At 41.5% G+C, this 15,625-nt stretch overlaps 1 protein-coding gene across 1 annotated transcript; it reads left to right on the top strand.

Moving 5' to 3' along the window:
* The first annotated feature begins 8,843 nt into the window (after positions 1–8,843).
* On the top strand, positions 8,844–14,724 carry LOC120433367. Its single transcript, XM_039599524.1, has 5 exons — positions 8,844–10,943; positions 11,143–11,214; positions 11,604–11,675; positions 11,999–12,079; positions 13,639–14,724. The coding sequence occupies exons 1-5, from the start codon at positions 10,794–10,796 to the stop codon at positions 14,722–14,724; spliced, it is 1,461 nt and encodes a 486-aa protein (XP_039455458.1). The 5' UTR covers positions 8,844–10,793.
* The last annotated feature ends 901 nt before the right edge of the window (positions 14,725–15,625 follow it).

Below are 15,625 nucleotides of genomic sequence, written 5' to 3'. Positions count from 1 at the left end.
GAAGTCTGCAGTGTAGAGGGTGAAGAGGAACGGTGCCAGCACAGTTCCCTGTGGGGCCCCCGTACTGCAGACCAGTGTATCAGAGACACAGCCCTGTGACCTCACATACTGTGGACGTTCTGTGAGGTAGTCCAGTATCCACTGGGACATGTGGTGGTCCAGCTCCAGCTTGTCTCTCAGAAGTCGTGGCTGGATGGTGTTGAAAGCACTGGAGAAATCAAAGAACATGATCCTCACAGTGCTTCCAGGCTTCTCCAGGTGAGTCAGAGCTCAGTGCAGGAGGTAGATGATGGCGTCCTCCACCCCAATGCCAGGCTGGTAAGCAAACTGTAGTGGATCCAATGAAGACCTCACCAGGGGGCGCAGATGGTTTAGAACCAACCTCTCGAGGGTCTTCATCAGATGTGATGTCAGGGCTACCGGCCTGTAGCTGCTGAGGTCCTTGGGATGGGAGGTCTTTGGTACCGGTACCACACAGGAGGTCTTCCACAGCTGTGGTACTTTCCCCAGTGACAGGCTCAGGTTGAACAGATAACCTAGGATGCCACACAGTTCATCTGCGCAGCATCTCAGGAGCCTGGAGCTGACGCCATCTGGACCTGCAGCCTTCCGCACCTTGATCTTGCGAAGCTCGTTCCTCACTTGAAGTGCTGAGATAGAAAGAGTGGATTTTGGGGGAGGGGTGTGTAGGTTGGAGTCCACAGAAGCCGGGGGTGGGTGTGATGACTGGGAGCTGGGAGGTGTGAAGCTGAGAGGTGTGCAGTCCTGAGATGAAGGACAGGCAGTCCCTGAAGATGAGGGAGATTGCAGCAGGGGGGGCGATGCTGTGGGAGGGGTGGGTGGTTGATCAAACCTATTAAAATATTTATTTAGGTCATTCACCCACCCCAAGTCTCCTGCAGCCTGGGGGTTGGTTTTGTCCTGAGATTGTCTTCAGGCTGTTCCAAACCCCTCTGATGTTGTCCTGTTGCAGCTGCTCTTCCATCTTCCTCCTGTAGTTTTCCTTTCCTTGCCTTATCTTCCATTTCAGCTTCTTCTGGACAACTCTCAGCTCCTGTTTGTCTCCAGATCTAAAGACTCTCTTCTTCTCCTTGAGGAGAGCCTTAATTTCAGGACTTATCCATGGCTTGTTGTTAGAAAAACACCGTGCCTTTATGATGGGTACGGTGTTGTCCACACAGAAGTTCATGTAATCCGTAATGCAGTCTGTGATGCTGTTGAGGTCATCCTCCAGGGGGCTGCAGAGGTTGTCCCACACAGTAGAACGGAAACAGTCCCTCAGGGCCTCTTCAGTCTCTGCCGACTATTTCCTTACTGTGCGTTTCACAACTGCTTCTCTGTGTACTAGAGGTTTATACACAGGCTGGAGATGAACCAGGTTGTGATCTGAGCCCCCCAGGGGAGGGAGAGGTGATGAGCTGTATGCCTCCTTGGTGTTAGCATACAATAAGTCCAATGTTTTATTGTCTCTGGTGTGGCAGGTAACATACTGGGTGAAGGTGGGGAGAGTGGAGGACAGGGAGATGTGATTAAAGTCCCCAGAGATCAGGAAAAGGGCCTGAGGGTGCTGTGTTTGGAGTCTGCTGGTTACAGTGTGCAGGACCTCACAGGCTGCTGCAGCGTTAGCAGAGGGCGGGACATACACAGCTATCATAATCACGTGTGTAAACTCTCGCGGTAGATAGTACGGTCTCATGCTAACCGCTAGCAGCTCAATGTCCTTACAGCATAGCGTCTCTTTGACAGATAAATGCCCAGAGTTACACCATCTATCGTTCACAAACACAGCCAGACCCCCTCCTCTCTTCTTACCACTCTCTGCTGTTCTGTCTGCCCGGATCAGATGAAAACCATCCATGTTTACGTGTGAGTCCGGAGTTAGCGCAGTTAGCCACGACTCTGTGAAGCACATCAGGCTGTACTCCCTGTAGCTCCTCTGATGTCGGGTAAGGGCCGCCAGTTCGTCTACTTTATTGGGGAGAGATCTCACATTCCCCATAATAATAGATGGAATCGCTGGCCGGTACTTCCTAACTTTACTGCGACGCCCGATCCCGGCCTGAGTACCGCGTCTCTTCCTCCTCACCTCGCGGGGGATGTTAGCTTGCTCGGCGGTAGGCAGGGCAGCGGAGGCTCCGAGGGCTAACAGCTGATCCCTGCTGTGAACAATGGGAGGTCGGACCTCCACGCGCTCTCCGGACAACGACGCCGTAAAAAATGTAATAAAGAACACCATTGTCCAAAGAATTCTGAGCTCCATTGTGAGGGACAGCAGTCCACAATAGAAAAACAAAAACAATAAACACAAAACAACAAAGAAACATATATTAAAGAGAAAAAAGGACTCGGTCAGGTCGGAGCTGCTGATACTGGCTTGCAGCTCGGAGCGGCGCCGGAAGTGAAAAAGCAGTGAAGAACACAGTCTGTAGGTGAGGAAGAATTTAGTGAGAGCAGATGTTTGGATGGAATTCCTCCAGTTAACAGCTGGAACCGTCCATCTGGATTGTTGGGCTTGTTGTTGGGGTTCCTACAGAGCTCAGAGTGGACACACCAAGGTTCTTCTAATGAATGAAAGTCCAAACTCAAACTAGGAGGGAAAAACATTTTCATCAACTTCAATAAAAATCCAAAGATTAGAAAAAGTGAAGCAACAATGAGTCCTAGTACAGTCCCAGCACTGAAGTCCCTGCTGCTCTTTATACTGGATGTGCTGCATCACTGACTGACAGCTGATGAAGAGTCTCTGGAAACACTCGTTTATCTCCTCTGCTCTTCCTTCTTCTCTCTGCAGGTGGAGGCCATGATGGTAAACAGGACAGTGTGTGTGCTGAGAGAGGAGGAGCTGTGTCCTGATGATCCAGAGAGGTTGAGGCAGCAGCAGCTTGTGTGTAGAGACGCTCTGACTGGGCCATGTTACTGGGAGGTGGAGAGGAGAGCTTCATCCAGCAGTGACTGACAGAGGAATGAAGTGCAGATGACTGTCAGTGCTGCAGAGTGAACTGCTCTGAGAACAGCTCCACTGTCAGACACAATGTAGAGTCCAGCATCATCCCTGTGTGTCCCTCTGGATCTGACAGAGGATCATCAGTGTATCTGGACTGCTCTGCTGCTGCTCTGTCCTTCTACAGTCTCTGCACAGTCTCTGTCTGACTCTGGCTTCAGACCCTCCTGGATCAAACTCACCTGGAAAGACTTTCAAACATCACTCAATAGATTTGAATACAGAATAGATTTGATATATACTGTAGATGTACTGTAGAGTTGCAGTTTGTCACTTGTAAATACAGTCTGTGAGCAGCTATGAGCTGAAAGATCTTTCTAGAAACACCAAATGTTTTCACTCTTCTGTTGCTTTTTCATATATTTCCACAACATTAATATTGATCCCACCTGTCTCACCTGTTTCATGCTTTTATACATAAGAACAGGACACGTGTGATCTGAGCGCTGCTGTGGTTGCTGTGCTGCACGTCTTCATTTAGATAACAGAGACATCTAGTGGTTCAGAGGGAGAACTGCAGGAGGTGGAGCTGTGTTTTAGCATGGAAAACTTTTTATCTTTTAGGCGCAGATACAAATATGACAAGTATCAGTGTGAGATACAAAAGGTCACATCAGTCAGCAGAGGGAACAGTGATCACACAGCAATGTAAGAATAGAAACATAACAGTGAATCTGGACATGTGTACAGATGGAAGCAAACAAACAGGATGTAACACTACATTAAAGCCACAAATGGGAAGAAAACAAAGCCGAAGGAAAATATATTTGATCTCAGGAATCCAAATCAGATGCTTTAGAGCAGGGGTCGGCAACCCTGGAGGAGCAGAGACCCAAGGCGGCCGCCGGTCCGACTGAACTTCAGGTAAGAAGTTATGACCTGCAGTCTATCTGGGTCAGATATAAACCAAGTTTAGGTGGAGTTTATTTTCCTTGTGCTGACTTTTTACAGTCAGTTACAATAACTCGTACTGCGTACTAGCTAGCATGACGGAGTTTCTATACAGCTGGGTGGTGCTATGATGTTACTGATAGTGAACTTTACAGTGGCTGCAAAAGTATTCGGCCCCTTGAACTTTCCCACATTTTGTCACATTACAGCCACAAACATGATTCAATTTTATTGGAATTCTACGTGAAAGACCAACACAAAGTGGTGAACACGTGAGAAGTGGAACGAAAATCATACATGATTCCAAACATTTTTTACAAATAAATAACTGCAAAGTGGGGTGTGTGTAATTATTCTGTCATGGAAAAACACACTGCCATCAACTTCTGTTTTGTTTTTGTCAAAATCACTGTAATATAATCACTGTACCTTTATATACATGTGACTTATATTAATGTTGCTGCCCTCTTGTGGCTAAAGTGTAATTATGTTATTGTTATTAGGGAAAACATTTGAGAGTAACATGCCAAATGAGTCAGCACTTTGGCTTTAGCTTAAGAAATCCTCATTTTTATGTCATCAGTTATAGTTGCATGTATTCATTATCATAATTTAACCTTTAATATGGATGTCTTAGATTGATTTTATGTAAACTAGCAATAATTTTATGGTTGTATTAAATAAATACATCACTAATGAATTAATTATTTCAGTAATTAATTAAAAATGTACATAATCAATTAAAGAAATATAATAATAATGAATTAACCATTAATTTCATTTAAAATCTTTCATTATTTGTTTATATACAATTCAAATTAGTTAATTACATATTTAATCAATTATTGGTTTGTTTTCTATTTTAATTATTTTACTGACACATTTAATGAATTATTTAATGATGTATTTATTTAATTCACGTTGCTACTCCTGGCCCTGCATCGCTGTTCATAAATACATTTTATTTGTCAGCTTCACCCATCAAAGTCAGGGGGCGGGGTTAACGCTGATCAAGTCAAAACCATTGCTTTGGTCTGGTGGGCGTTCTTTTAGTGGGCTTTTCTGTCACGGCCTGCGTGGCAGACTATGATGAGGGGAAGGAGGACCCAAATGCTGGACTCTGTGATGAGGTCAGTGCATTTATTTACAGTGATGCAAAATAATCCAAACAACAATAAATCCCCAGTGCGTTCCCGACTCTGACATGTCCTCTTGCCAGTGTTAGTGTTCTTTGTCTCCGCCCCTCAGTGTCTGAGCACCCCGTGCTCGCTGCCCTCTCGTCTCCACACTCCTCCTGGGGAATAACAAAGAGGCAGCCGTCAGCAGCACCACAATGCGGCAGACTAACCTTAACTAACTCGCCAAGAGACTAACGTGAAGTCACGCAATGATCCAGCATCGGAGAGAGCTCCACCACACTCCTAAGTAGCTCCTCTGACGAGGCTTGATCAGCTGCAGGTGTGAGTAATTCTCCTCCGCAGGTGTGGCCAGGCTCCTGGCTGACACACACACACACACACACACTTAGATACACAAACATGGAAACAGGATACAGCAGCACCAAAGACACACATGTCCATAACTTCTTACAGGCCCTGGGTCACCCAGACCCCGGTCCCATGACAATTTCTCAAAACTAAGTAGGCCCACACACCAGGGTTTGGACATGTGTGGACCCAGACTATACTTAAACTTTACCCTTTTTTGTGTGTCACCGAATACACTTTAATATCTTCTAGACAAGAATGTAGTGGCATAGTCTTTAACCTCCTAAGACCCAAACTCCTCCGTGACATTCATTTTTAATTTCTCTTTGATATTTGGGCTGATTGGGACCTGATGAATGTAAAAACAAAGAATTACCAATTTTTATTTTTTTTTACCAATTTTTTGTTTCTAAGAAAAATGAGAGCCATATATGAGGATACTGGTCTAAAATTTCGATAGCACAGTGGCAGTATAACATCCTCGTAAGTGGATATCAGGCCCTTGTAGAGCAAAATTTAGTATTTTGGTCTAACCAACCCAAAATGTGATGTCCACATATGTGGACGCCAGGTCCTAGGAGGTTAAATATCTGCTCACTTTGTCCAAATGAACCTAATCATCTCTGATGGATTCAGTGATGTCTGCCAGCTCACCTTGCAAGTGGTCGAGCTTATACCGCCGACAACGCGGCACACAACTTGTAAACCCCCTGCTGACTATCACCTCTCGAGTTATTTATGTTAGTTTCAACTGTTCCTGCAAAAAGTGAGCACGTGTTACTGATAAAAAGTCCAATAGAAGCAAAGTCTAAACTTTGAAAACAAAAAACAAAAACCTGTCTGATTCAGATCTGATCTTTGGGGGGTTTCAATAAGCAGTGTGACCCGTGTATATGCACTAGGGGTGGGTTTTGATTATCGATTTATCGATTAAAATCGATTCTCGCTTGGATAACGTGATATCGATTCATTAAAATCCTGAATCGATTTTTTAATATAAATTTATTTTGGCCAAAACGCCAGAATCTCAGGTTAAACCTCCCAAAATTTCAGCAACCACCAAACAGCTAAAACAGTCAATGAGAGCAGGAACACGGATTCTGCACAAAGACGTAAACACAAAGCACGGAGCCGCCGACGCATCAGAATCAGTGAGATGTGACTTTCTCACCTGACTGCACGGACACGAGCTGAAAGCCGACAGCTCGCTGATTCTGATGTTTCGGCGGCTCCGCGCTTTGTGTTTACGCCCTTTTTGCGCTGATTCTGAAGCTGCAGGTTTGATCTCTCTCCAAACAATATTGAGTAAACCAGCAGCAAAAGAAGATCCAAACTACGCTTCACATAAACATCGTCATGAATTCCCTCTGATTGTTTTGCTGCCACCACGATAAAATCACACTTCATGCACAGCTCTCTCTCTCTCTCTCTCTCTCTGTACTTCAGTTTCCCGTCTAAAAATCTGTTTTCTTCATTATTTGCTTGCTTGTTACGCACAAGTCTACCGTTCTTACTATCTGTCGGCCGCTGTTTTTTTTCTTTTACTTACTTCTGAAAACAAAGCCTCATTTCTGCCGTTCAGCACTGAACAAATTTAAACTTTTTAAAATTGTGCAAAATTGCAAAACGCTCAGTTGTGTCTGTAATCAAACCTCTGTAACTTTGCTCTGCTTCACGTCAGCAGCATCAGGTAATGTTCATATGTTCATTAATGGTTTTCTTTCGTTTTTGATCTACTGCAGAATATTTGTATAAAATCCCAGGCCAGGAAAACCTTCATGTTTTTCTGTTTTATCCTCAGCTACTTTGACACAAAGGCATCTGCTGTGATGCTCACACCTTTGATAAAGTCTGACAAGTGTCAGATTTCTTTTTATAGATATAAAAATATAGAAATGTACTGATGCATGACCTGAATTATAATATTTGACTGTCTGAGGCAAAATTTCCCCGAATCAAATTGAATCAAATTGAATGGAATCGTGGATCGAATCAGCCCTAATATGCATGTTTTAATAAAAGAGATAATGTTGGTGTTTCAGTCATGTAGTAACTGTTAGCTTTAACTGTACAAGGCTTGTTGGACATAATGAAACACATTGTACAGATTTCTGGATGTTAGACTATAATTGTGTGGATGCCCTCAAAGGGCTTCCACACTATTGAGTTCCTGTTTCTCTTTATTGTGTGGATGCCCTAAAAGGGCTTCCACACTATTGTTTTCCTGTTTCTCTTTATTCTTTATTGTGTGGATGCCCTAAAGGGCTTCCACACTATTGAGTTCCTGTTTCTCTTTATTCTTTATTATTGTGTGGATGCCCTAAAGGGCTTCCACACTATTGTTTTCCTGTTTCTCTTTATTGTGTGGATGCCCTAAAGGGCTTCCACACAATTGTTTTCCTGTTTCTCTTTATTCTTTATTATTCCTGTTGCTTCCGTACGTTTTTCGGCACTTAACTACTCCTCCAGTTTTCAGCCGATTTTCTCCGTTCAAACTCTAAACTGTTCTGCTCTTTCTGCTAATTCCAGCTATGACTTTTGGTGTTTATTACTCTTATACTTTTTAAAATATTACACTTTTTTCCTTTAATTTGTCCCATTGAAATGAATGGGAAACTTCCACAATTCTGCTAAAACTTGCTTGTTTTTGAAACTTAACTACTTTGTCATACTTTCACCTAGAAAGTCCATTCAAACTTTAAAATGTTCTCAGATTATTGGGCTATTGCTGTCTGATTCAGCTTTTTCAGATCTTCTACCGTTTTAATCTTATTATGTGTGCCTATGCCAAGAGGCACACATATTACTATTCCTCGGATTTATTATTCTTATTATTATTTTCCTTTTTCCGCCTAAAATTTTGCTGCGTAACTCGCCCCACAGTTTTGAGACAAGCTTCACATATGGTATATCATTTTGTGCGGCTGAATCAGGAATGGTGTGCTATGACTTTTGGTGTTTATTACTTCTATAGTTTTTTAAATATGAATATTTTAATGCAAGTTTTTGCCCATTGAAATGAATGGGAAGGCTTCATTTGTGGTGTGTTGGCTCCATCTTTTGGTCCCATTGAAACAAATTTCAAACTTCATTTGTGGTGTGTTGGCTCTCTCTTGTGGTGTGTTGGCTCTCTCTAGTGGTATGCCGGGAGTGGTACGGCCTGTCTACCCTTATTTGGATTACCGTAATGACGACAATATCAATGGCACGCACAGCGTCTCTGCTTTCAGGAACCATTGGAAGTTTTAAGGTTGCGCGAACCATTGAATAGTTACGGTAACGGAAAACTCCATATCCCACAATCCATAGCACACCTCTCCAGAGTAAACAATGGCGGCCACCACTTCGTTTTATGTCTTTTATTAGTATTTCTAGGTCACAAAATAAACTTTTAAGATATTTTCAGGCGAGAATGTAGGTGTGTAAACTTCAAATATCTGCTCGTTTTATCAAGACATCCCATATTAGCGACAGTTCTCTTACGTCTTGCAGATAGCCGGCTAGCTAGCCAGCTGCCGCTAGCACCGCTAGCATATGACGACACTAGGCAATGACGACACTATCAACGGCGCGCGTCTCTTCGCCCCTCCTCCGCTTTGAAATTGACCGTAGACGTGCTTTTGTAAGACAACGTGGCTATCGTTTCACGGTAACCCGTCTTTCCCCCCTCCTCCGCTTTGGACTTGAACTTACAGTGATTTTCTGAAGTGTTTACTAAGACACACCGTAAGCTTTTACAAGGTAAGTGTATCTCTCTCCCTCTGGTTTGAAATTTAGCTTTGAAAGTGATTTTTTTTTTATGTGTTTCTTTATCGATTTCTTTGTTTCGGCACGTTCGGCACGATGCTAAAGCCAGTTAGCGGATAGTCAGCTAAGGGAAGCGTTTCTGTCCCTCCTCTGCTTTTGAAATTGACCTCTAAAAGTGCTTTTCTGTGTCTTGACGCTGATATCTACAAAATGACTGTGATTTTATTCCAGTGGTATCGTTTGTAATTAAACCTTTTTAAGATACGACTCTCAAAAAATAGCTTCGTTGCAGTCGCGTTTCACACGTCTCTTTGTCTCGTGGTGTTTTGTTGCTGGCTAGTTAGAGGATATTAAGCGTCTCCCAGTTTGAAATTGATTTTGAAAGTGATTTACTATGACAAGGTAAGCGTGTCTCTGGTTTGAAATTTAGCTTTGAAAGTGATTTTTTTTTTTTATGTGTTTCTTTATCGATTTCTTTGTTTCGGCACGTTCGGCACGATGCTAAAGCCAGTTAGCGGATAGTCAGCTAAGGGAAGCGTTTCTGTCCCTCCTCTGCTTTTGAAATTGACCTCTAAAAGTGCTTTTCTGTGTCTTGACGCTGATATCTACAAAATGACTGTGATTTTATTCCAGTGGTATCGTTTGTAATTAAACCTTTTAAGATGCGACTCTCACCGCGTCCGAAACAATAGCTCCGTTGTAGTCACGTTTCACACCTCTCTTTGTCTGTCTTTATAAGGCATTAACTACAGCAGCCTTTAATACATCAACTCTTGATTCAGCCAAGGTAAGTGCCCCCCCTTATATTTTCTATGTATGTGTTCAGCTGATATTTAGAAAAAAAAATAGGTGTGTTTAGCGCTGGATGTCATTTTATTCCAGAGCTGTTGTTTGTAATTAAAACTTTTAAGATTAGATGGTACAGTGTTTTTACTCCCTTCCAAACAGTAAAGTTCCTCTTTGTCTCTCAGTAGGAAATTTAAACCAGACAGTACAAGGCTACATTTCAGTGTTACAAGCCAATCAGTTTGCTGATTGTTCTGTGAGATTTGTTTGCAAAGTTTAAGGAGTTAAGTAGGACTGTGAACATCTGGGTCTGCTTGCTGCTGGCATTCTGCCAGAGCCTCAGCAACAAGACCGCCTCCCAGCAACGAGACTGCCTGTCAGCCTTGCAAGGTACCCAATTTTCCAATTACTCTATAACAAAACTGTTGTGGGCAACAAGACTGTCTCCTAAGTTTGCAAGCCAATCACTTTGCCAAATGTTCTTGTAAGATTTGTTTGAAAAGTTTGAGGTGTTAAGTAGGACTGTGAACATCTGGGTTTGCTTGCTGCTGGCATTCGAACAGCGTCTCAGCAACAACACTGCCTCCCAGCTTTGTAAGGTAATTACTTTCCCAATTACTGTACACCAAAACGAAGTAACTGTCTTGGTCAACAAGTCTGCCTCCCAACTTTCAAGGTAATCACTTTCTCAATTACAATATACAAACTGTTATGGAACTTTACTTAACAAAGCCTTAAGACCGGGTAGTGACACTATCAATATGTCTATTTAAAGAAAAGAGAGATTTTTTTTTTGTTCTTGTAGTCATCTTGTCTGTCAATGTATCAGAGGGTTAAAATAACAAATTGCTTGAAATGCCAATAATTAATATTCTGTTTTTATGTTGACATTCTACCAGATGCCGAGAAAAAATAAAAGATCCCAGGCACAAAAGAAGCGCTGGAAACCACTTGACCTGGTCGATCCTGCTGTCCCAATGCTCACTGGCCACAACCAAGATGAGGCAGTCAGTAGTTTTCCATCTGACCAGGTAATGAGGATATGGTAGTGATCACAGACAGTTGAACAGTTTTCAAAACACGTTTGAGACAGTTAAGAACACTTACCCATGCAGATTTTTTGTTATAATGTCACACAACTGGCGTAACAGTGCATGGTATACAGAACATTTAACTGAAATGAATGTGTCAGGTCACTTAATGTCTTCTATACCCTTTTTCCTGGGTTAGCAGACGGCACCAGCCGGGTTATCTTTGGAAACACAGGATAGACCCACCTCCTTATGTTCCCCAGGTACCAAGGTAAATATCAAAAAATATTCCTCTATTAAGAAATTACAAGGTATGCCCACCCATAGGGCTGCTCGATTATGGCAAAAATGATAATCACAATTATTTTCACTGAAATCTAGATCTCCATTATTTGACAATATTTATTTAACAATAATAATAATTAACAATTGAATAATGACTTTAAAACATGTATGTTTAGTGAACTTTACAGTGTTGCTCCGTGGTGCAGCTACGACATTGTAGTTAAGTTTACACTTACCCATACAGTTGACCATTTCTATCTTGTAATGTTACCCAACTGGCATAACAGTTCATGCCATGCATTGCATTGTAAAGTGAAATTAAAGTGTCAGGTCACTTAATGTCTTAACATTATATTCTTTTTTTGTTTGGGTTAGCAGACAGCACCAGCCAGCTTGTCCTTGGAAACGGAGAATAGACCCACCTCCTTATGTCCTCCAGGCAGCAAGGTAAATTAAAAACGGTATTCCTCCATTAAGGATTTATAGTGGACAGTTACATTACCATTAAATGTTAAAGACATATGGTTACATGTTAGCCTTATGCAAACAGTAAGAATTTTGTTTTCTCGCTTCTGTTAGTTTTGTTTAAAGTTTTTAAAGTTACACTAACCTTCAAATTTCTTAGTAGTTATGCAAACAGCTTCAATTTTTTTATTGCTTTGTAAGTTTAGTAACCGCTACTGTTTCATGTTTTCTTTAAAGTATCCAGTGTTACACTCTATTTCAAATCTGTTAGTAGGTTTTCTCATTTTGATTAACTGTATTATCAGAGTTCAGAAACTCGTCCACCAGCAAAACGAGTCCGGGCAACCGATGATTTCCACACGGCATCAAATTCTCCACCTAAAAAGGTATGCCCACAAATGTCTATAACCAATTAATATACATGTGATGTTTGCTGTATAATCACCGGGGTTGATATTTAGTCTTTCACCTTAAGTATGCTTGCTAACTCGTACTAAATATACTAAAATGTTAGACTAAACATATACATTTGTCAATGTCTTTCATCACATTCCTAAAATGCAGACATCTCAACAGCTATTTATGTCTGTCTATTTATCTATTTCTATATATATTGTTCAGAATAAATACAAACATGGCTTTGTGACACTCATCTTTTATCAAGATGGATGTCAATGTATTTTGTTTCTATCACATTTAACCTGTAACTGAATTTTGTGTACTTTCTTTACAAAACGTAACACAACTATGTCACATGTACAGAACAATCTGGTTTAATCTGAAATCTGTGAATGAATTACATCTGATTTAAGAGCATCTGAGATCCTCTTACAAATAATACGTAAACATGATTTCCTTTCATATGTTTGTATTTAGGCTGCAATTTAGTAGATGTTTGAAGGCTGGCAGCAACCTAAAATAAAAGCTGTGTCCCAAAACGTTGGTTGCATCCTCCGGAGGCCGCATTTGAATTCATAGCGTGGCCCAGTCAAATTCCAGCTGCCAACAATAGCGGTCGCTACTAAGTTTTAAAATTAGTCTTATTAATCTTTCTGGGTCGCAAGATAAACTTTTAACATATTTTCATGCGAAAAAAGTAGCTGTGTAAATTACAAATATCTGCTTGGTTTATCTATCGTATATTTGCAAAAGTGTGCTGACGTTTTCGGAGACGTCTGTTACCCACCCACTCGATACCAAGCTGGTGGGGGGGGCGCGGCAGCAATGGTCACTCCAGCCGGCGAGAGCAGCAGACTCGTAAATTCATCGTTTTCAGACGCCCGCTCTTTCGCTACCCAGGTTAAACATGATATATAAGTCACTTGGATAACTCCACCGAGACAGTGGTGACGCAAATCTGCAGGCTAGACCGTCCCATTTCACAGCCTCGTACTTCCGGCCTTCTCAGTCTTCGAAGGACCCGCCCCACATAGACCGCGTAGGTCGGGTCCTCCGAAGGATACAGCCGACATTTTAGGAAACAGCTAATATGTTATATGTAAAGTAATTAACTGCTTGGAAAATATAAGGAGCAGAAAGTACAGATATGACTTTTATAAAAGGTCATTAAAAAACAGCACTCAAGCAAATTGCAGATATCTAAAATATTCGTCATTTTTACTTCCCACCTCTGCTCTCTCTCACTTTTCCTGTCACACTCTTTCTACCAGTTTCTGGCTTATCTGATGCTGCGTATCTTTAGATTATGCTGTAATATGTTTGAGGAGTGATATAATTTGGCTTAATTTGCCTGAACATTGCTTCATTGTTTTACCATAGTTAAAAATGTTTTTCTTTAAAGAAAATCTTTATTTATACAACCCTTGCCACTTAAAAAATGTCTTACATCATTGTACCAAGAGTTGCATATGTTTTTGCTCAACCTTGAAATGCTTATCATTAAATACTAAACAATAACATGTCACCTTTACCATTCCTTGATCAGCCTTTCCACAACATAAATGAACAACTACTGACAGAGGAGCTACAGAGCAACGCAGTTCAGCACTTCTGGTGTGTCAGTGCAACTCATTGTCAAAGTGATGAAAGGTACACAGAATTCTCTCGAAATCATCAGTGCACATGTAATGCCCTCACATTCCTGGCCTACCTTAATGAGGAACACCAGTTCAACACAGCCCGACTTGATAAGGTGCTTGAACAGGGAGATGCACTCTACTGTTGGATTAAAACAAATCTTCAGCAGGAGAGGCGTTACACACAAGATCATTTGACCATGGAGGACATGCCCAAAGAAGTTCATGCTGACATAAATGTCTACAGTGTGAAAATGGACAACATAAGGTACGGATACCTGAAAGCAGAGGACAAAACTTATCAAAGAAAAGGATGGTGGTTGCCTCTTGCTAGTCGCCTTGTATGTCTGTCAACAGATGTGAACTATGCTTTGCTCATGGTTTCGCCTCAGTGCATTGCAGTTTTCCGTGACAAATCTGGGAGGTATGGATTATTTGATTCACATTCAAGAAGTGCAGCAGGTTTACCCCAGCCAAATGGAACAGCAGTCATGCTCACTTTCACTCATGTGAATGACCTGATCACCCACCTGCATAACCTTTTCCAAAATCAAGGCAGGTATGCAAGATATGAGTTTGTGCCTGTTTCTTTCAAAAGAGTCAGCACTCACAACGAACAGCCTGCACAGTCAACTCAAGCAACACCAGGAGCAACAGCTACATCACCACAAAATGAACCACAAATCACAAATCCCACTGTGCAAGTGCCTCAACCAGAATCAGCCCAAACCTACATGACAATGTTAGAAAGTGCTTTAAACCCACAACAAGACAAAATGGCTTCAAATCAAATTTGTGAACATCAACTTGAAACATCTGTTGATCCAACAAGCAACATCCAGAAAGAACAACAAGAAATTGGCCTCAATAATGAAAGAGATAAAGTAAAAGATAAAACCCACCAAAAAGCAAGAAATGTGAGCAGATTAAATAAAGGACGACGTGGGAAAGCTATTCGTCAAGCTCAAAAAGTCAGAGGAGTATGTAAAAGCTAAAGACAAATCTTCAACTGAAGAAGTGGCAAAGAAGACAAACAAAAAAAGACACGAAAGAGAACGATATGCCTGCTGTCGTGAATTTCGAATGAAAAGATTACAGACTATGAAAATTCAATATGCTGAAAACTGTCATTACCGTAAACAAAGACTATTATCAGCCAAAAATTATTATGCAAATCCTCATATTCAAGAAAAAGTAAAAGCCCACAAGGTGAAGAGATACCAAAGTGATCATCATTTTCAACAAAAAATGAGAAACTACATTATCAGAAGATATACCACAGATCCTGACTATCAAACCAGACAGAAACAATATGTGGTCCAGAGGTACAACACGGATGCCAGCTTTCAAACCAGACAGAAACAATATATGGTCCAGAGGTACAACACGGATGCCAGCTTTCAAACCAGACAGAAACGATATATGGACCAGAAATACAAAGAGGATCATGTCAGAGAAAGGAAGAAGGCATACATAAGAACAAAATATGCATCGGATCCAAACTACAGGCACAAACAAAAAAAATCAATTCATGCCAGGTACCACAATGACTCACAATTCAGACTGCACCATATACAGCGCTGTGCCCAGTACCAGAGACACAAAATGGCTACCACTGCATCTTTCGCCATTTATAAAAAGTTGTGTGCACAGAGAATAAAGAAGAAATACAGACGACTAGTAACACAATTCCAGCAGGGTCCACAGTCTGAAGCACAGCCCCAGCTTGTAGTGAATAGTGTGATGCAAGCAGCCACATTAGCTTTCCGTGAAAGAATTAAGTTAGGACCCACCCATGTCTGTACGGTGTGCCACAGAACTCTGTTTCCTAATCAAGTTCAACACTGCAAACGATCAAAGTATGTTAAAAATAGTCACGTTGTTGACACTTGCTTG

The sequence above is a fragment of the Oreochromis aureus genome, linkage group 3 (genome assembly GCF_013358895.1).
Source record: "Oreochromis aureus strain Israel breed Guangdong linkage group 3, ZZ_aureus, whole genome shotgun sequence".
In the NCBI taxonomy this organism is placed as follows: Eukaryota; Metazoa; Chordata; class Actinopteri; order Cichliformes; family Cichlidae; genus Oreochromis; species Oreochromis aureus.
The sequence above is the reverse complement of the archived record's forward strand: the minus strand, read 5'-3'. Positions and strand labels throughout refer to the sequence as shown.

Coding starts and splice junctions, on each gene's coding strand:
- LOC120433367 (XM_039599524.1), top strand. CDS start 10,794: ATGTTGACATTCTACCAGATGCCGAGAAAAAATAAAAGATCCCAGGCA. Junction 10,944..11,142: donor GTAGTTTTCCATCTGACCAG/GTAATGAGGATA, acceptor TTCCTGGGTTAG/CAGACGGCACCAGCCGGGTT. Junction 11,676..11,998: donor TATGTCCTCCAGGCAGCAAG/GTAAATTAAAAA, acceptor CTGTATTATCAG/AGTTCAGAAACTCGTCCACC.